General features: G+C 41.2%; 2 protein-coding genes across 2 annotated transcripts in view; both read left to right on the top strand.

The window, feature by feature from the left end:
• The window catches only part of AOC3 (amine oxidase copper containing 3), a 28,849-nt gene extending 25,842 nt beyond the window's left edge, over positions 1-3,007 (top strand). The window contains exon 4 of the mRNA XM_075177428.1: positions 843-3,007. Coding sequence (XP_075033529.1) covers positions 843-1,127 — 285 coding nt within the window. The 3' untranslated portion in view covers positions 1,128-3,007. The remainder of the gene's footprint in view (positions 1-842) is intronic.
• Positions 1-21,779, top strand: part of IFI35 (interferon induced protein 35) — a 721,240-nt gene that overhangs the window by 391,673 nt on the left and 307,788 nt on the right. The window lies entirely within an intron of this gene.

The following is a 21,779-nucleotide window of genomic DNA, read 5'->3' as shown; positions in this document are numbered from 1 at the left end:
ATTACAATGCTCAAGTGAGCTTTTTACTCTGCCCAAACAAGTTAATAATCTAAGAGGTGGAATAGACTATATAAATAAAGTAGTGGAATAACAATTGTTGCTGTTGGTATACATGATCTCGGCTCAGCCACTGTGCTAATGCTTGGCTCCAGGTAGTTGGTGGATACAGGCACTGCGCTAGTTCCTGGCTCTGGGCAGGTGATAACCATAGGCTCAGTGCTAGTTTCTAGCTCCAGGTAGTTGGTGGATACAGGCACTGCGCTAGTTCCTGGCTCTGGGTAGGTGATAACCACAGGCATAGTGCTATTTCCTGGATCTGGACAGCTGGTGATTACAGGTACCGTGCTAGTTTCTAGCTCCAGGTAGTTGGTGGATACAGGCACTGCGCTAGTTCCTGGCTCTGGGCAGGTGATAACCACAGGCACAGTGCTATTTCCTGGATCTGGACAGCTGGTGATTACAGGTACCGTGCTAGTTTCTAGCTCCAGGTAGTTGGTGGATACAGGCACTGCGCTAGTTCCTGGCTCTGGGTAGGTGATAACCACAGGCACAGTGCTATTTCCTGAATCTGGACAGCTGGTGATTACAGGTACCGTGCTAGTTTCTGGCTCCAGGTAGTTGGTACCAGCAGGTACAGCAGTAGTTCCTTGCTCTAGGCAATTGGTAATTACATGCACTGTTCAATTTTCTGGCCCTGGCCAGTTGATAATCACAGGCAGGCTGCCAGTTCCCAGCAGTCGGTAATTACAGATACAGTGCTAGTTCCTGGCTCTGTACAATTGGTGATCACAAGCATTGTATAAGCCTCTTTAGTACCTAATCTGCTGTCTTTCTCCACATAGGACCTGGTTGCCTGGCTCACAGTTGGATTCCTTCATATTCCACACAGTGAGGATCTTCCAAACACTGCCACTCCCGGGAATGGGGTGGGATTTTTACTCAGACCCTACAACTATTTTGAAATAGATCCTTCCGTGTACTCACCAGATGGGGTTTATTTCAAGAGTGAGCAGGACTACAGCTCATGTGAGGTCAACCAAATGGCCTGTTTGTCCAAAACAGCATCCTGTGCCCCCAAGATCCCTCCTTTCACTTATAAAGGCTTTAAGGATATTGTGAATTTATAAGGAAAAATTTCCAGATATGGAGGGGATCAACATCAACTCATTTAAATCTTAGAGTGATCAGTGTTAAAGAGTAAAATACTGTGATCTCATGTCTGGTGTATTCTAGCAATGTCTAATATATCTATATTTCTGAGTTTTTAACGTTGATAGTTTAGCATTTGTTTTCTTTCCGCTAATCCGTTCGATTAAAAACTGTAGAATTCCATTTGTTTAGGGACTGTATTAGCAGTTTAAATAAAGGTTAGAAAATAAAATCTAAGTCATAATCAATACACACAACAGGAAAAGATGTCAATGCACTAGGCTATCACTTCCCCGATTCTTAATGGGATCATATTATTCTGTGTGAATGAAATTGCTGATCGGGTGGTGCACCCACAACATTGGACGATACTGATACAAAAATTACAAAGAGGAAAAAGGATGTTCTGTACGGGGCACTCAGTGACTTGAATTTAGATACCATTAAAATGTAATTCTTTATTAACACTATTAAAACAAATTTCCCTTTAGTCCAGATTCTAAGCACGTAGCGAAATATTAAAAGCATAAAGAGTGAAAAGAATGGAAAGGTGTGAATAAAACGGTAGTGTCACAAAACTTACCTGCTTACACTCCTGCGCTGCTGATTCCCTCTGTCTCTGTGTTAGATCAGCACTTCTTGGTTAGGGCGGTCACATGATTGTGGCTGGGAGGCGGCATATTCCAACCTGCAGAGTATATAAAGCCCACTCTGACACTCTAACAGTGTCAGAGCAACAGGTATACATACTCAGACTGACTCCCTGTTATGCTGTATTGCTGCTGACCTTGGTTTTACTTGTGATTCCCTCTTGTAAAGTGCCTGTTAAACCCTCGTACACCAGTCCATGCTTGTTTTGACCACTCTCTCTCAGATCCTGATTTTGTACTACCGCCAGTGTACCAGTCCTCGGCTAGCTGACCTGATTTCCTTTTCTCTCCGCTGTGTTATGCCTAGTGGCTGATCAGAGGGCCATGACCTGCGTGTTCCCTGCTGCTAAAGTCCATCCAGGCTTGCAGCGGTTCTTGGTGAAGACCGGTGAACCCGTTAGACTCCGCGTCTCTGTTCGACTAGCGCCAAACCAGGCTAACACATGTATTGATCACCCCAGGGCATTCTTCATTCAGCCAACAAGACAATCATTACAGGTAGATACACTATCAAGCCTCACCATATGATCCTAAACCATATATATAATTAATTGATTATTATGATAATAAATTTCAATAAAGATCATAAAACCACCTAAAGGTCTTGTCTCAATGATTTTATGAGCATTAATCAATGAGTGAGTTTTTTTTAACTTGGTAGTGTATCTACCATTTTATTCACACCTTTTTATTCTTTTCACCCTTTATGTTTTTAATATTTCGCTACAAGCTAAGACTCTGGACTAGAGGGAAATTTGTTTCAATAGTGTTAATAGACAGTTATGTTTTAATGATATCTAAATTCAGGTCACTGAGTGCCCTATACAGAAAACACACAGAACATCCTTCTTCCTCTAAGTCATTATCAAGGCAGCTATCTATACCATCAGCTGCCCTTTTCACTGAGAATTCTTCTGGTATTCCAGGCTTGGAGTAACACATTTACCGAGATGAGCCTCCATAACACAGCTGACTAATTTGTCTTGTCATGTGGTATCAAAATGCCAATGGACACTGTGCAAAAATGTTCCCGTTACCTACACACAGCTTAGGCAGCCATTTTGTGCCTTGTGACTGATTATCAGTGGGTCTTGCTAGTGAGCTGATCTATAATCATAAATATGAATTCAGACCCAAAATGTAGGCAATAGGAAGACTTTAACATAGGCAGGAGTATTTACTTTGTTTTGGTTTTGTTTTGGTTTTTTTTTCAAATAGTCTATGATCTGTATATGGTTATATATTATATTTTTGAGGCGTTTTACCTTCAATTGGAAATGTAATAATTCTTTTGGCACAATTGAAGTAATTTTTATAGTAAAAAACAAATAAGTTTGTTGTATAATGTGGCAATGGTTTCTTCATACAAGCATCTTAATTTACAATAAAATATACACATGAAAATAAGAAATTACGCATTTATGTTTCCCCCTGTTTTTGCTGCCCCCAATTCCTTCAGCATTATCAAAACCACCACCGTATAAAATAAACATAATCTCAGTAACTAATAAATGGTGAAACATCTGACGCCTTTGAAATGCTGCTGCTCTAGTCACAGGCCTATGTGATCTTTGCCCCCCAAAAATTCCCTAATTGTTATCCTTTTAGGGATGGCTTTCCATGTGAAGTGCTCTGTATTTGTTCTCCTTGACAGACCTTTATGTTTTGTTTACATTGATAGAATATGATCCTGCTGGTAAATGTATTAACTGGAAAGATAAATATTTCTTGTGAAAACTTTCTTTATTGTATACAAATTAAAGCAACACAATTGCCATACTGGTCATATAAAGGGCAGTAGTCTTGTATAAAGAAATTCCAGTAAAGTAACAAAACTAACTTGTACAACAGAATAGTAGAGGGGTAACTTGAGGAAGTAATGAAGGACTCGGAGGGCTAATGGGATGATGCCTTGGATCCATGTTTCACAAAGGTGAGAGGTTCCAACTAATAGATCCTTTTCATAGGCAAACCGAGGGGGATTTCCTAGTGCTTGGAACCCCCCTCCAAGCCTGGGGCACTGTATAATTGAGGTGGCTGGACCCTGCCCCCGTTTCACACAGCTCTGTTTGAAAAGGAAGAGGAAGGCACCTAACAGTAGCGCACGCAGCATTGCCCATGTATGTTATAGGGATAGGAAGAGTTGGAGAGCAGCCAAGCACTGTCTAATATTATAGCCACGCCCCCATGCATGCTGGTCACGCCCACCGGTGGCGTGGTGTGGAAGCCCCCCTCTACAAATCCTGCGTTTGCCCCTGCTTTTATTCAAATGACTACAACATGGACAGTGATTCACTATGGGTAACTTAGTAGGTATACATTCAGTATGTTGGGCAGATAATTGTGTTGGCTGGTACAGCCTTCCTGTTCCAAATGTCGGATCCAAACTATGCGTTGGGTAAACTGGGATTTATAAATAGTAGTCTGCTTATATTCTAGCCACCAGAACCAAGTCGAAACAAATTCCTCATAATGAGCTGTATTGCCCCGATGCCAATGCCCCTGTATTGCTCTATGAGGGCATTAAATATTTACTGAGGTGGCAACACTTAGTAGTGCACACATGTGGCAATGCAAGGGAAAAAATGCACAGGCACCCAAGTACCATTTGCCAATTGTAGTGCCACAAGCACTTGCACCATATTTTCACAGTATGCTCTGGTACCCCTAGCCATTGGCGCCTAGTACTAGTCAGCATTGGAAGGGTACACTCTAGGTACTGGGGGCCCGGGTCGATGCTAAGTAGGCTGGGCTCTACAGAATTTAAGCGGGGAATACCTGATGTTATAACTGAGGGATGGAATTAAGCCAGAGGGAATTAAAAGGTGAGGTTTGTGTACATAACTAGTTTGGACTTCACTAAGGGTTAACAAACAAGTGAAGGTTTGGGTACACCCAATGTGGGTGTCATTGGGGGAAGGCTTAAGGGACAGACTATAAAGTCTCGTGGAGGAGTAAATTTGGTCTCTTGGATCCAGGATAAGCTGTGAATAAATACACTATGGTCCTCCATTCTGTCCCTGGGTTTGGCTTCATTGGTTCTGCCTTTCTTTGTCTAGACTGATGTTTGGTCCGTTTGCTGCAATTCCTTTGCTGTTTTTCCCCAGCTTTGTGTATTCTTACCTGTTCTTTTGTGTCCGCCCCCTATCTTCTCCGCTCCTGCTCTTGGTCTCCTTCCCTGCCTTTACATTTCTAATCTATTTCCCCCCCTTTTCTCATCCCCCTACTGTGCATGTAGCGCAGACCTGGACAGTGCTCGCTGTGAATAGGGCCATCAGCAACCAGGGACAAAGGATGGCTGGAGGGTCTTGCTGGCTCTTTCCCTATAGGGTTCGGGTGGAGTTTCTCTTTTTGATCGAGCAGATAAGGTCTGTGCCATGAATATGTTTGTGGTAGGAAATGTGCAGCCATTTTTATAACCTATGTTGTAGTATACACAAATGGGTTGGGTTAATACACTTGTACATTTTGACCTCATGCCATTGCATGCAGTGGTGAAAAAGCAATTAGCTTTGATTAGCTGTTCTTGACTAGTTGGAGCCCAGAGTGGACTTGCCACCCAATTTTATCAGTTCCTGTCAATGCCTATGTGTAACAATATGACAGCCAACCCTATCTGGTGCTTTATTTCTCGGGACCTCGCAGATGGAGGGTTATGAAATGGTTTTTAATTTGACAAGGTCACGGTGCGTATCAAATAAAGGGGGAGGACAAAGTGACAGATACGTACTTCACAACATATCTAAATGGAAACAGAAAGTAGTTTTGGCACACTCATGTACACTGTTCCATAGTCTGCTGTCTTATGTGGCCTTAGCAGCTGTCACTCAGGCCTTTTTAAGGGTCACAAACCAGCCCTTGCTAGATGTGGGCCCCTATGCCTGGGTGGTGAGTGCATCTGCTTTTAACAGCGGTTTAATGGTGTTTGTCGACTATAGGTCAGGGGAGGACCTGCATACAAGGAGGCCCTTGACGCTGAGACGAAGGTTACAATTTGATCAAACTGAACCAATCCCTCATGCTTTCCTGTTCACACAGAATGGCAGTATAGAGGATATATGCTGACAATGACTGTTCTTTTGTATTATATACATATAGGGTGTTTATATTGTCGTGGAACTGGTGCCATATACTGTGTAATATGGGACCAACCAAGCCCTGGCTTATTTCTGCTCTGGTTTTGTTTCAAAATATTGCTTGCTAGAGCTTAGAGGGGCTTAAATGAATTCAGCACTGTGCAAGTCATGTTCTGTCTTCATTAAGCCTCACTTCTCTGTGACGACTTGGCAAGCGGTATACTGGAGATGGCATCGCCACAGCTTGGCCTGGCCGGTACCTGATCCCGGCTCAGAAGATGGTTCTATCTGGTGGGGTGAGAAAAATGTGTTTTATGCACATGATGTTTGTCTGCTTCTGTGCTTATTGCTGTTCTGGCACACCTCAGTTAGCTGGTTGAAAGTTAGTGTCAGCAATTTGTCGTGACAGATGGCTTGGGCATGCGACCGGGGGATTTTTGGCAGACAAATTCTAGCATGGGGCATCTTTTGGTGCATGAGCGGCTCTCCAGTGGTCATTTCTTGGGTTGGTTTGCCTTTACTGATAGAGCTCAGTGTGTTGGGTCCAGATATAGGGCTGGTCATATCTAGTGGAGTAGCTTGTTAAGTCTAACCAGAGCCTCATGAGTACATGGCAATGCATGCATATATGCACATGATCCCTGGCATGTGCATGTCCGCTAGGCCTGGGACATGGCTTTATTAGGTAAATAGAAAAATAATAGAAAATAAATAAATAAATATGTATACATATGCCTTACTGGTGTTGATTTTGAGTCCTGCCACAGGTATTAATAGAGGGCCTTAGTGTAATTTCGGTTGCTGGGTGTAAAGATACCGGGTTTCTGGCCCAATTCTACCCACTTCCCCCTGGCTGGCCACCCACAGGTGCATTCCTATGCCAGAGAAGTCTACCCAGTATCTTCTAGGATTCATATAGTCACTCAGGCAAATGCAGTTAGAAAGTAAAGCAATACATTTATTGTAATAAAAAAACAACACTAAAATATTATGTACACACAGTTAATAAATGCAAGGCAGGTTTACCACATCATCTGTCCCTTACCCCACTAACTTAAGGAGTTACAGTCACCTGGCTATCCGGACTTGACGACCCGTGGATCTGCCGATGTATTTCACTGGTAGAGAACGGCAACTCTAAAAACCAGCCACCCTAGTTTCCAGTCCCAGAATGAATATCTCCCCCCCTGGAGTCGCTGCTTATATCTACGGTCTAATTTCCACAGTGCTTTCCCCTCTCTGGACAAACCCCTTGTTAAACATTGGTCAGTGCTGGACTAGGGGGGGTTGGAGAGGGGAGAGAAGATGAGCTGTCCTTCCACAGAACCTCCCCAGATAGATGGCCTTTCTGGACTAGACTTGTGAGAACAATGGACACTAATTAGTTTCCCCCCCTCCAGTATCTTGCAACCTGATCCCTACCCATAACCCCCTGGCTTCACTTTAAGGACAATGAATAACAACCTCACTGCCACATCACCAATATTCAATAAACAATGTACATATTTACAATGAGCTACAATGTCCCCTTATTCACATGTAATTAGGCACTGCAGTTGTAGTCTGTTGATCTGGAAAACAAAAGCAAGGGCTATAAAAAGTACTTGCTATAATCCACATGATGTGAGAAACGAGGAACAGTGTGGTTACAGTGCTATCACACTCGTTTCGTGATAACTGGGAGATCACATGATTCATGTGGAATGATGAAGTACTCCTTAATTTACTCTCTGGGCCATTATGGCTTCTGTAATACCCACTTTAGCAAGTGGGCCAGGGATTTACCTTTTCTTTGGGTACAACAGTGATTTCTTTTATCCTATACACCTCTGATTAATTTGGAAGGTGTGAGCAGGTTTGCATGAAGGAGGAGTGTTTGGCTAATAGTCCTCTGTATATGCACACTTGGCTAGTACTGACATGGTAGCGTCCACACTTTAACTGACAGGCGTATTTTATGTGTTACAGTGTGACTTTCCCCTACCACGATCTACCTGTTGATTACTTTTATGTTTAGCCCCACCTTTTTCATTTAATAAGTTAAAATGAACTCGGACCACAGGGAGGTGGGGTCCTCACGGGGAAATGAAGGCCCCCTTAGCCCAGGGGCCTCCATTCCCTTAATCCGGCCCTGATCACAAGTGTCACTTGTACTGAACAGGCCTCAGAACATAAAATATTCAGCACTATCTGTGTGCTACAAATAGACTCTTGCAGGTGAACATTGTAGCTCTCCTTTAGGGCCCCCTTCTGTGCAGTCTCAGTATCGTAAGTAGTTTGGGAAATGTATGTGTTATTACTAGAAAGTCAGGTGGCCGGTCAGTTTCAACAGTAGCTGAGTGATCTTCAGATGTATTATAACTGAGGTTCAGGGCAGCAATGCTCAGAACTGTCTATCATATTTAAATATTTTGGGGCTGGTTTATCAAAGGGCGGAAAGCCCAATACAACAAAGGTTTCCTGCAGCGATAACACTGCTTAATCATCTTTTTTTATAAGGGGGAAGTCTATTTAACAAGAGTTGTGGCGGTACTTATACCACTACATTACCTTTACTGGTATCTCCATCTCAGGATGGTGATAAGAGATAAAAAAAATCATTTAAAAAAAGTTTTATTATATGAATAAATCATTTTTTTAACGTGGAAAAGTTTTCAAATATTTTTAAATTTTTTAACTTATTTTTAAACTTTTTTCATTATTATTATTATTATTATTATTATTAATTTTTTTTTTTGAGGACTGGAAATGAAAGCCTAAATCTGGCTAGCCAGCTTGCAGATGCTGATTTCATCAGAGACTGACCCGGCGAAGTGGAATGTTAACCCTTACCTCCCCGGGCTTGTGTTACTGGGGTAGCTATCCAGAGGAATAATTTTTGATACATTGTGGCCATAAGACATTTTTTACCACTGCCCCAAAAATCAGGGATTTCTAGGTAAATAGGCCCATAGATCAGTGGATCCCAAACTTTTTCAGTTCAAGGCACCCTTAGGGTTTCCATAACTTTTTCAAGGCACCCCTAAGCCAAAATAATTACCAAGTAGTCGCCCGCCTTGCTTACCTCTAGCTCTGGCCAAGGCACCCCTGTGAGATCACTGAGGCACCCCAGGGAGCCTAGGCACACAGTTTGGGAACCACTGCCTTAGGCCCTTAGTTTGTTTTGATATTTTTCAGAAACATTGGAGCTCCACAAAGTAGACCACCCATCTAGATATTACCCAAAAAAATTGTCCTTGAAATATTACATTTGTAAACTGTAAAACAGTAATAGCTAGCAGCTATTATAAATTGTTTTATTACCAATATTATAGAAGCAATATTTTTTGCAGCGCTGTACATAGCAAGTTACACATATGGAACTTATCCATCATACCAACTGCTGTTTGTTTGAGGTTATTGGAGTTCATTTAAGCTTTCCCAACGCGCTTACTTGCTGTAAGAACAAGAGAATGGAATAGGATGCTTTCAGGAAAACGCAACGATCATGAACGATTGTAAAAATGTCAGTGGGTATGGACTCATTAAAAACAATCAGTTCTATTTTTAGACCCTTTTAATTCAATTACTATCAAGGCCTTATAGGGATGTAAAACTAAATGCAATGCCTCAGCAGTAAGGTGTCCCTGGAAGCGATTTTAAAATGTTGGCATTAGTATGTTTCACAAAACCAGTACTAATGATTCTTAAAATGAATGGGACTGTCCACTTTCACACACCATTGCTATTTTGTCCTCCTCTTGGACTACTACCATAACTGGAATTCAACGTCCTTCTGTAAAGATGACTTAGAAAAGAGACTCAGCACAGCAGATTAAATCCATCTATCTTAAGTTTTTGAGTGGATGAGATGTGTTGAAAACACACGGCTTCTATCCAAACCACTGACACATTTACTACATACATACTGAGCGGGTGTTTCTCTTGCCTAGTTTCCCTGCCTACGCTGTCTACTGGCCCCTCTCCCAGCTGTCAGTACTGTCAGTAATGATGGGGGTTCCTGGGGAGGACCTCACCACAGTGCTATATGGGGGTTGTCCCTAAATAGCAGGTTACATATGAAATACACAGTTTGCACTCATTACTTGCAACATGCATATGAACTTTATCCAGTTTATAAATACATATATCACATGTCCATTTTCTAGGTTTAGTGACCAGATTCATGAGCCTTGTGCATGGTTGCTCTAGAATTAACTCAGACTGTTTTGCTCTCTAAGAAGCAGTTGACTGAATAACAAGTGCGGACATCCTCTGTCAATGTATAACTTGGAATATGCTGTGTACAGAGCAATCAACACTGGCCTTGGGATTTCGGAGAAACAAAGCTCTGGGTGACATCACCTCTGTTTGTCACACGAACAAACAGTTCTCCTGGGACAGAACATAGAGCCGGTATACATTAGTGTAGGGCATTAACTTAAGTGACTATATTGCAAATTAATGGCATTGGCAAATAATGCTCTTTTGCATTATATAGGAAAAATAACCTGTAATATTTTGTATAATATATAATATACAATTTTCTAGTGTAAATAATTGGTAGGTACGATGGTACATTTTACAGGTGACCCTTGTCCCCACAAAGGGACCACACATTTCTTTTGCAGTTTCAGGTTACATTATTAGTTCAGACATTAGCATTAAGGGCCTGATTCAATAAGGAACTTAATTTAAGAAGTTTCTTATTTAAGTTTCCTGGACAAAACCATGTTACAATACAAGGGGTGAAAATTAGTTTTCTGTTTTGCACATAAGTTAAATACTGTCTGTTTTTCATGTAGCACACACATATCAACTTTAAATTTCAGTGTACAAATAAGCTATCAAGTATTTGTGTGCTAAAGTCAGTATTCAACTTATGTGCAAAACAGAAAACTCATTTTTAGAGATTGCGCTAATCCGAGCCCACCCGAACAGATGCGGATTCGACGGGATCCAAGCACTGTTCTGGTATTTCCGAGGGGAAAAAAAACAAAAGAGAGGCTATGACGTCCAAGTCTCGCGTCGGATCTCACGAGACTCGGATGTCATAAATTCCCCGCTTGCGGCCGCCATTTTCATTAGGGGTCAGATCAGGGAAAGTTGTAGTAGTGGTGCTCCTGTGTCCTGTCTGTGTCCTGTCACTCTGTCCTGCTAATCCAGTGGTTACTTTATGGTGTGCTCTGTCCTGCTGATCAGTCCAGTGGTGCTTTGTCCAGTGCTCTGTCCTGCTGAGTCCAGTGGTGCTTTGTCCAGTGCTCTGTCCTGCTGAGTCCAGTGGTACTGTGTCCTGTGCTCTGTCCTGCTGAGTCCAGTGGTGCTGTGTGTGTCCTGTGCTCTGTTCTGCTAAGGCCATTGTTATTTAAAAATTATTAAAAAGTTATAAAAAAATAAAAAAAACTATACTAAAATAATTAAAAACAAATATAAAAAAAAGTATACAGAAATAATAAAAAAAAATATATAAAAAAATTATAAAAAAAGTATATAAAGATTTCTACTGCAATATATAAATACGTTCACTGTTCCTGCAGTCAAGAAATATTAGTACTGCAATATATAAATACGTTCACTGTTCCTGCAGTCAAGAATTATTAGTACTGCAATATATAAATACGTTCACTGTTCCTGCAGTCAAGAAATATTACCACTGCAATATATAAATACGTTCATTGTTCCTGCAGTCAAGAAATATTAGTACTGCAATATATAAATACGTTCACTGTTCCTGCAGTCCAGAAATATTAGTACCAGAGATTAAACTACGTTCACTGTTCCTGCAGTCCAGAAATATTAGTACCAGAGATTAAACTACGTTCACTGTTCCTGATTGGTTTGTTAAAGTGCGAATGTCCTATTTCAACAACATCAGGGTGGGTGGGAGGGCCCAAGGGCAATTCCATCTTGCACCTCTAGCAAACTCTTGCAAACTGCCATCCTGTCTGCCACTGCAGTGCCACTCCTAGATGGCCACGTGTTTGTGCCGCCCACTTGTGTCGCTTAGCTTAGACATCAAGCTACCTCGGTGCAACCTTTTGGACTAAAAACAATATTGTGAGGTGTTCAGAATAGACTGGAAATTAGTGGAAATGAATGTTATTTAGCACTTTTTATGCTTTTTTAAAAAAAAAATCAGAACCCAATACCCAAAATCAGAACCAAAACCTTTCGTGGGGTGTTTTGGCAAAACAAATCAGAACCCAAAACCTCAAGCTAATCAGAACCCAAAATCCAAAACCCAAAACACCAAAAGTGGCCGGTGCACACCCCTACTCATTTTCACCCCTTGCCTTGTAACATGGTTAACAAAAGTTCCCTAATGAATCAGGCCCTACGTGTTCACACAGGTCTAACTGTAGGCTAATTTAGGGTTGTCTGGTCAGACTGGTAAGAAGAGATCTAATCACAGAGTAAAGCTGGGTACACACTACAGAATTTTCCACCAACTTTTTATGCCGAGCGATTTTACATGCGATCGATGGTCCAGTCGCTCGGTCCATGGACTGCATACACACTAGCCTTGTTTAGGACGATAAAGGGAAGAGCGGACGTCCCTTTAGCGACTTTTTACAGCCATGTTGTCGTGAGCAATGATTGCAATTTCGTCGTGGATCGGTTGGAAGTTTATACACACGACACAACGCAAACGACATTGGAACGAAAATATTTAACGGTACGACCAACCAAATGAGGCGACAATTGTACATTTAGGCAGAAGTTCGACCATCTTGTCACTACACACACTGACCCGACTTTTGAACGAGCAGTCGTATGTCGGCTGGTTGAGCCGATTATTGGACAAAAACCCTGTAGTGTGTACCCAGCTTTAGCTATTACACATCATAGACTGTGCCAATCACCATCATCATCAACATTTATTTATATAGCACCAGCATATTCTGTAGCAATTTCAATTGGGAACAAACACAGTAATAAAACGATCCTGGTTAATACATACAGACATGGAGGTGAGAGGACCCTGCTCGCAAGGTTTTGCAAAGGATTTTTTCTTAAGCTGTCCACACCCCAAGCAATGTCAAGATTACTTTCCACAAAACATCTAGATCACTTCTGAAACATAATGATTAATACATTCAGAAGATAACCACATACATAGATGATTGTGGTCATTTTCCATTCACATTCATGGACAGCCCTAGTAATAATCCAATCATAGCTTGTTTTGGAGCCACACACACTGCTCCGAGTCATATTGTACTGTGGCCACGGTTAGAGGTGTAGGAAAAGGATGCAACAGCTTGTATTCTATTGTCATTTTTTAATTGTATGGTGCCACAGATACCACAACACTGACATAAGTAACATATATGAAAACAGTAAACATAATAAAAAGAATGTGGGTACAACTGAGCAGAATAAAAAATACGTGGATGCAATTAATAGAACAAATCGCAAGGTATATAGACAAATTCAGCATCAGACATGACAAAGGACATATAAGGTTGACAGGCAGACACATATGATATAACTTCTCAGAGCTATATGCAGCTGACTCCTTATATGCAATTTGCTTGCACTGCATAGAGGCTACTACAGGACCTTGCGGCTAATTGTATCGGCCCCATAATGTCTGCAATTTGGCACTGGGTAATACTGACCTGAAACATAAATGCAGTATTAGTCTAGTACTGCAGAGTAATAATTATACTTAACTACTTTTCATGATAGAAGGGTGTTGACTGTGTTGATGTAGTATATCTTGTGGTGGTGCTTACTTGCTGCCTTCCAGAGTAGGAAGGGATTCCAACCCTATTTGAGAGTCACATTCAGGTGTGGTTCCTGAGGTAGCCACTGTGTGTTTATGAAAGGTGAGGCACATAAAGCCGAACGGCCTTACACTTATCTGCATGTTCAGGAGTCAAGCACTTACCTATTAAGGGTTAAGTTGCTATATCTCTTCAGCCAATAAACTCATGACGGAGTGGTTGGGTTGTGTCTCCATATATTCCCCGCAAAGGATGCTGGATCTCTCTTCCATCACAGAAATCCCCTCCCACCCTCCCTACATGTGTTTTGCTATGTTAACCATTTATTTTCCCCTGGTTACAGAGGAAGCACAGTTAAGCGGGAGAACTCTTGCAGTCGGCGACTAATGCATACGGTGCTATCGCTGATTGGCCGAATGTTACTGCCCCCTTCCAAGTACCCTGGCTATTGGTCCCTTTGTGTGGGGGACCCTTTGCCTTGCATTGTGTGGTCATGTCATTGTGAGCCCAGAGATTGACTAGTCCCAATGACGCCAGATGTAGCACCGGCCAATAGTAAGGGACCATGTCCTGGTACCAGTGGTAGTGCCAGTGGACGTACACCGTTTGGTTTAGCTGTTAGTTGTTAGCTGACTCGCAAGTTCTTTCGCTGCCACCAAGTTTACATAATCATTAATAAAACTGTGACCTGTTTTCACCAAACTAGAAGTTGTCAGTGTGTTTATTTCATTAGAGGTTAAGAGAATTTTGACTGTTGAGAGGTTTTGCATGTGGAAGAAGTGAATCTGCAGTATGAGGTTTATAGATATTGTGCTTTTCTTTTTGCACTATTTGTGCCTGTCTCTAAAATATGAGTGAAGGTTCTTTATGAGAAAATAAAGGTATAACTTTAATTTTGGGTGTGGTACTTTACATTTCTTATGTGGTACTTTCTCTAATTGTATTATGATCACAGCTGGTAATCAGAATATGTTGGGTAGGTGTAGGTTCTATGTCTCTATACACTGGTCAGCCACAACATTAAAACCACCCACCTAATATTGTGTAGGTCCTCCTTGTGATGCCAAAACAGCTGTGACACATTGGGTCATGGACTCCACAAGACCTCTGAAGGTGTCCTGTGGTATCTGGCACCAATATGTTAGCAGCAGATCCTTTAAGTATTGTAAGTTGCGAGGTGGGGCCTTCATGGCTTGGACTTGTGTTTCCAGCACATCCCACAGATACTCGATCACACTGAGATTTGGGGAATTTGGAGGCCAAGTCAACACCTTGAACTCATATTCCTCAAACCATCCCTGAACAATTTTACAGTGTGGTGAGCTGCAGTATTCTGCTGAAAGAGGCCACTGCCATCAGAAAAATACCTTTGCCATGCAGCGGTGCAGTTGGTCTGCAACAATGTTTAGGTAGGTGGTACGTGTCAAAGTAGCATCCACATTAATGCAAGGACCCAAGGTTTCTCAGCAGAACATTGCCCAGAGCACCACACTGCCTCTGCCGGCTTGTCTTCTTCTCATTGTGCAACATGGTGCCATCTCTTCCCCAGGTAAACGATACACATGTACTTGGCCACCCACTTGATGTAAAAGAAAACATGAATCATCAGACCAGGCCACCCTCTTTCATTGTTCCATGGTTCAGTTCTAGCACTCGCATGCCCAAAGTAGGCACTTTAAGCTGTGATGCACTGTGTGTTCTGAAAACTTTCTATCATAGCCAGCATTAACTTTTTCAGCATTTCATTTGTGCTACAGTAGCTCTTCTGTGGGATTAGACCAGATGTGTGTCAGGCCTGAATAGAGAGGAACACTAACCGGTATTGGCGCTACTGAGCTAATAGGTGCGGAGTCTAACGTACCCCTGGTTTTCACCAGGGAGCCCCACAAGGAGGTATGGACTTTGCTGCACAGGATACGCAGGTCACGGTCCTATTAGTCAGTTACCGGTGTAGTGAGGAGGCGCCAGACGGTCCGGGTCAAGCCAATCGGTATACGAGGTACAGAGGGAGAATCCAGAAGAAGCGTCAAACAAGCCAAGGTCGCAGGAACTCGGTGGGTCAAACAGAATAGAGAATGGTCAGCAAGCCGGGTCACAACAGGAAGGCAGAGACTGGAGAATGGTCGTGGAAGCCTGGTCAAAAACACGGAGCACAAACACAATGGGAGCTAGAGGCAGGAACCTGTTACTCTGGCACCCTAATGGCGCCAGAGCCAGGTTTAAATAGATGCAGGAGGCAGATGATAGGTTCCGTGGACAGGCACAGGAAGTGCCGAAGAAAGCGTCCCGTTGCCTAGCAACGAGACGGGCCACTGCGCATGCGCCCGACAGGGCTGGGGGGCGCGACTATCCCGTTGCCTGGCAACCGTCCGGGCAGAGCAGCGGAGACAGGCGTCCGTCTCCGCCGAGTGGAAGTGCGGCGGAGATGGCGCCTGACAATGTGCTACCCTTCACTTCCCACGTGCATCAATGAGATAATCAATGTTATTGACTTCACTTGTCAGTGATTTTAATGTTGTGGCTGATTGGTCTAGAGAATTATACATTTGTATTATGTATGTAGTCTGGTCAAGTTGGGTGGATGTAGTGTCATTTGTCTGTAGAGTTAAGTCGAAAGAAATGTATTATATAATTCCTGGTGGCCATATCTGCTTTTAAAGTCAAATGATGTGTATTGTAAAATAAACCCAGCAAACTATTCTAGAGAGCATTATGCCCAACCCATTGTGCTATCTGTGGAGAGGAAAGGTAAGGTAAGACTTCTGGCCTGTATCATAATCAAACAGAAGTAAAACACATTGACAAACAGAAAAGCTGACTTGTGGCCTATAAGATACCACAGCCTCATATTGAACTGAATGTATAAATCAGTGTCTCAACAATGGGGGAAGTTACAAAGTTAGAAAGGTCATCTGTCCTGCACTAGAACATACTGTTTAGAATTTGGACTGGCCCAAGCAAACCTAGCATTGTTCATTATAATCCCCACACACCATTGGGCCTTGCTAGTATGCTTCTACAAGGGAAATGCTGCTTCATTTCCCTGTAATATCTCAATATAATTTGAAGCATTTATTTTATGGTATTGTGTATCAATTATGTGTAATATACTTGTCTCAGCTGTGTGCTCCTATTAGATTTCTTCGGGGGCCTTTCCTAAGCCAACATGACCCTGTTTACACAAATAGGTGACAAACAGAAGCTTGGATCCCCTCTGCATATGGAAATCAAGTACAGTAGTGGTTCATGTAACAATTAAGCAAATCACATTTCACCATGCTTCAAATATTGGACAACTGGACAGGCTGGAGTTATTGTAAGGGGCATTGCTGCAAAATCAGACCTTTTGGAGGTTAAATAAATAACAATAATGCAAACATTGTATTTGTAATTTAATTTATCAAAGGACGAAGAGCCCTATTGCAGTGAAAAATTGGCGTTTAGCAAGTGATATCACACAAAGGGCTTACCATGAAGTCTCCCCCATGATTATTTATGAAGTCTAGTTATCATCTGATGATGGCATCACCAGAACATAACTTTTAAAAAATGCTTTATTCGTAGAATAAAGCATCTTTTTACATTTTTTAATGTAGTAATATTTGCCTCGCCTGTACTTTTTGTTGTTGTTATAAATGTTCGCAATATGTAATTTTTTTACCTTTGAACATTACACTTATACCCGCCAATATCTCCATTTTAATAAAAAGCCCCCTTTGTCTGTATACATTCTATACTTGCCATATTTTAGCAAATGAATTGTTTACTCAAAACAAAGCTTGTGAGTGCTGTTTTATCTCATCTCTAGAACATTCTTCTCATGATACGTTCATAGTTCTCAGCTACCCGTATATCTCAGCTACAGCTACCCATAGTGCTCAGCTACCCCTAGTTCTCAGCTACCCCATAGTTCTCAGCTACCCGAACCTGTGTTCTCTGTGCAGAAACAAGGCACAACAAGGTTTGAAATACAATTTGTTAGCCCACCCTAAACACAGTCATGGGTAAAAGTTTTGAGAATGACATAAATATTTTTTTTCACAAAGTCTATTGCCTCAGTTTTTATGATGGCAATTTGCATATACTCCAGAATGTCATGAAGAGTGATCAGATGAATTGCAATTAATTTAAAAGTCCCTCTTTGCCATGACAATGAACTTTATCCCAAAAGCAACATTTCCACTTCATTTCAGCACTGGCACAAAAGTTCCAGCTGACATCAGGTCAGTGATTCTCTCGTTAACACAGGTGAGAGTGTTGACGAGGACAAGGCTGGATATCATTCTGTCATGCTGATTGAGTTAGAATAACAGACTGGAAGCTTTAAAAGGAGGGTGGTGCTTGAAATCAATTCCTCTGTTAACCATGGTTACTTACAAGGAAACACGTGCAGTCTTTATTGCTTTGCACAAAAAGTGCTTCATGGGCATGGATATTACTGTTAGTAAGATTGCACCTAAATCAACCATTTATCAGATCACCAAGAACTTCAAGGAGAGAGGTTCAATAGTTGTGAAGAAGGGTGTGAGTGCATCTGCACGCACCGTAAGGCTAAGACTTTTGGAGGATGGCTTGATGTAAAGAAGGCCAGCAAAGAAGCCACTTCTCTACAGGAAAAACATCAGGGCAGACTCATGCTCTGCAAAAGGTACAGGAATTGGACAGTTCAGGACTGGGTAAAGTCATTTTCTCTGATGAATCCCCTTTCAGATTGTTTGAGGCATCTGGAAAAATGCTTGTCCGGAGAAGGAAAGGTGAGTGCTACCATCAATCCTGTGTCATGCCAACAGTAAAGCATCCTGAGACCATTCATGTGTGGGGTTGCTTCTCAGCCATCAGAGTGGGCTCACTAATAATTTTGCCTAAGAAAACAGCCATGAATAAAGAATGGTACCAAAACATTCTACAAGAGCAACTTCTCCCAACCATCCAAGAACAGTTTTATGACAACCAATGCCTTTTCCAGCATGGCGAAGAACCTTGCCATAAGGCAAAAGTGACAACTAAGTGGCTCGGGAGCAAAATTGCAAAATTTTGGATCCATGGCCAGGAAACTGCCCAGACCTTAATCCCATTGAGAACTTTTGTTCAATCCTCAAGAGACAGGTGGACAAACAAAAGTCCACAAATTTTGACAAACTCCAAGCATTGATTAGGCAAGCATGGGTGGCCATCAGTCAGTATGTGGCCCAGAAGTTGATTGAGCATGCCAGGGTGAATTCAGAGGTGTTCAAAAAGGAGAGATGGCAGAGGTCTTCAAAATGAAGGGTCAACACTGCAAATATTGACTCTTTGCATGAACTTAATGTAATTGTCTATAAATGCCTTTGACACTTATGAAATGCTTGTAATTTTACTTCAGTATACCATAGCAATATCTGACAAAATGGTCTAAAAACATTGAAGCAGCAAACTTTGCGAAAACAATACTTGTGTCATTCTCAAACCTTTTGGCCATGACTGTAAGGCTTAATATTTGTATGGGGGATGGGCAGCAATAAAAACAGATGTTCTTCACAAAGAGGATCCTGACTGTAGTATTTGTGCAGAGTGAGTGAAATTAGCTGCAAGGAGGGAGAGAGGACTGAAAACAGACCCACGGCCTCCATGATATGTAGCTTAACACCAAAGGCATCCGAGAATAAAAGATTAAAGGTTATCACTGAAATATTCCATTAAAGAGATTACACAAGAAAAAAAGACAGATTAAATGGGAGGAAAGGAACATAGTAAAATAAGTCATTGTGTTCTAGATAATACATTCTTCACATTTTTTAAAAGTCTAGTGAGCAAAAAATATTACAAAATAATGGGGTCTGCATATAAATTATTGCTGGGTCGAACAAGAGTTTAATATAAAAGTTGGATTCTGTTAGATACCACCTTGCCCCCTATTATACAGCATGATTGCACATGAAGCAGTTTAACAAAAAATGTTGACCACAACTGTACAAATGTTGTCAACTTTGATCCAACACCAATAGCACTGAAAACCAGGTCTCCACATGGCACACTGTGTGTATGAGGAAACTGCTAACCCAGGAGTGGTATGGGAGTGTCTGCGGCCATTGTAATCAGGTGCTTTAGCTCCGTGTCTGAACAACAATCTCTGTGCAGTTTGATCCTCCATGTGTATGGCCAAATTGATCACTAATTCAATTGCTTTCCATCCAAGCTGCTTGATCAGAAATGTTCTGAGAAGTGTCAATGCCATACCTCCCAACTTTAACAGATTTACAATCAGGATATAGAGTGTGCCGTGTCACAAAATGGCCATGTTAAAATGGGGCTTGGCCACTAACTCTTCTGAAGAGGAGGCAACATCAATCTGGAACTTCTTAAAAGGGAGACAAGAAAAATTTTCCTTATGGACAGTGTGACCCTAAAGGGCCTGAATGACCGTAACAATTTATCGGTATTCTTATAGTAATTTATCACGACCAGGAGATATCTTGAATATCTCTACCTGTTATTAGTCAGAAGTCTAATATAGAGCACTATTACAATTAAAAATTGAATAATATATGGATATAATTACCATATCAACAATAGAGTAAATAGGGTGTCAATAGGGTGTTTAATTCCTATTATAAATTTATTTTAATAGGGTGTCAATAGGGTGTTTAATTCCTAATATAAATTACACTATAACCTTCACGTATAGGAAATGTTAATTTTCATATAAATATCACAGAAAAGAATCGTTTTACAGGTTCAATATGATATTACTTAGATTAGGATAAATTAGTGTTCACAAGTCTGTACACAATACAAATATTTCTTCACATAATTAGGATAATAATCAATATGATTCCACTTATAATAGCTATGGCAGCAGTATAGTGATCACAGTTTCACCTACTATTTATCACTATTATAGCTCCACGTCCTAATGTAATCTATTTACAATGGGCTTATTAAAGAGCTAATAGAAAGAGTCACAAGGGGTTAAATGTCTTTACTAGTGTTACTTGTTACCGGGACAAAACGACATGTCAGTGCCTAAGGTCACTATGCAATTACGGACTCTTTAATCCTCTCAACCCTTATCCCTGAAATCTCTCAACAGGGATCTCCAATAATGTAGATCAAAAGTAACCATAATCATGTCTCAAGAACTTGCTACATAATCATGTTTCTCGCATTACAGCAATACTATACAGATATCCAATGCCATTCATTAGGGAGACTAATGATACGTCATCATAGGGGAGGTTCCCCCACTATAAAGGAGACAACGCCGGAACAGTTCGGGTCAGCCTTGAAAAAGCACAGCGCAGTGAAACGCGCGTCGGCGATTCACGCGCTGTTCCTCTCTCACAATATCATTTACAAATTATACTATATTAGACATCTGAGATCGATAGGGAGTGGGGTGAAATAGAAAGGACGCTATTTACTATATAGACCAGCATCAGACAGTTAATCTACGGACCTTTACTAATAATAGGGTTACGATTCAGCAAGCCGAGATAACGGCGGGGTGTGCCCTAATTGAATGTTTGGCACACTTTTAGCAGGAATTATAACAAATCCTGTTCTAAGCTGTCACAGATATCCAGTACAAAACTATCATGTTCCGATGCTAAGACCATATATAGATCTAGGGTAAAACATACTTACATTGGGAATAGCTACTCCTAAGGAATGTACATACTTATAACAGTAGCATTACAATCCAGTTGTATAATGTATCCTAGATGAAATGAAACTATCAATACTGACAGGGATATCTGACCAACATCTAGTCCTTTACTATCAGTGCTCTCTTATTACGGAGAAAGGGGAGTCTGAATGTGACAGTATCATTGTAATACTGCAGTATTCAGTTCAGTCTCCAACCTAAGCCCCAATACTCAATCCAAATGAGTTTTGCATACAGATAGATCACATGATTAACTAAACTCCAGATTTATATATTGAGAGACAGAACGGCGCGTACTAGCAGAGAGTGCTAGTCTTAACAGTTGTTCATCAACCATACTGGTTTAATTAGTCATCTACATTTTTTAATATTTCACCGCTCTATTATTCAATATTGTTGTTATTTTAATGCATACTAATAAACTATAAAATGTTTTAAATCTTAATATCCTATGAGTGCCCCATTTAAACACTATGGTTCTCTGTTGATTTGTATTTCTATATTAAGTGTGGGAGCACCGCTTCTAGGTTTTCTGGGCATATATACATTT

The sequence above is a fragment of the Mixophyes fleayi genome, chromosome 6 (assembly GCF_038048845.1).
Source record: "Mixophyes fleayi isolate aMixFle1 chromosome 6, aMixFle1.hap1, whole genome shotgun sequence".
Taxonomy (NCBI): Eukaryota; Metazoa; Chordata; class Amphibia; order Anura; family Limnodynastidae; genus Mixophyes; species Mixophyes fleayi.
This window is presented reverse-complemented; position numbering and strand designations above follow the sequence as displayed.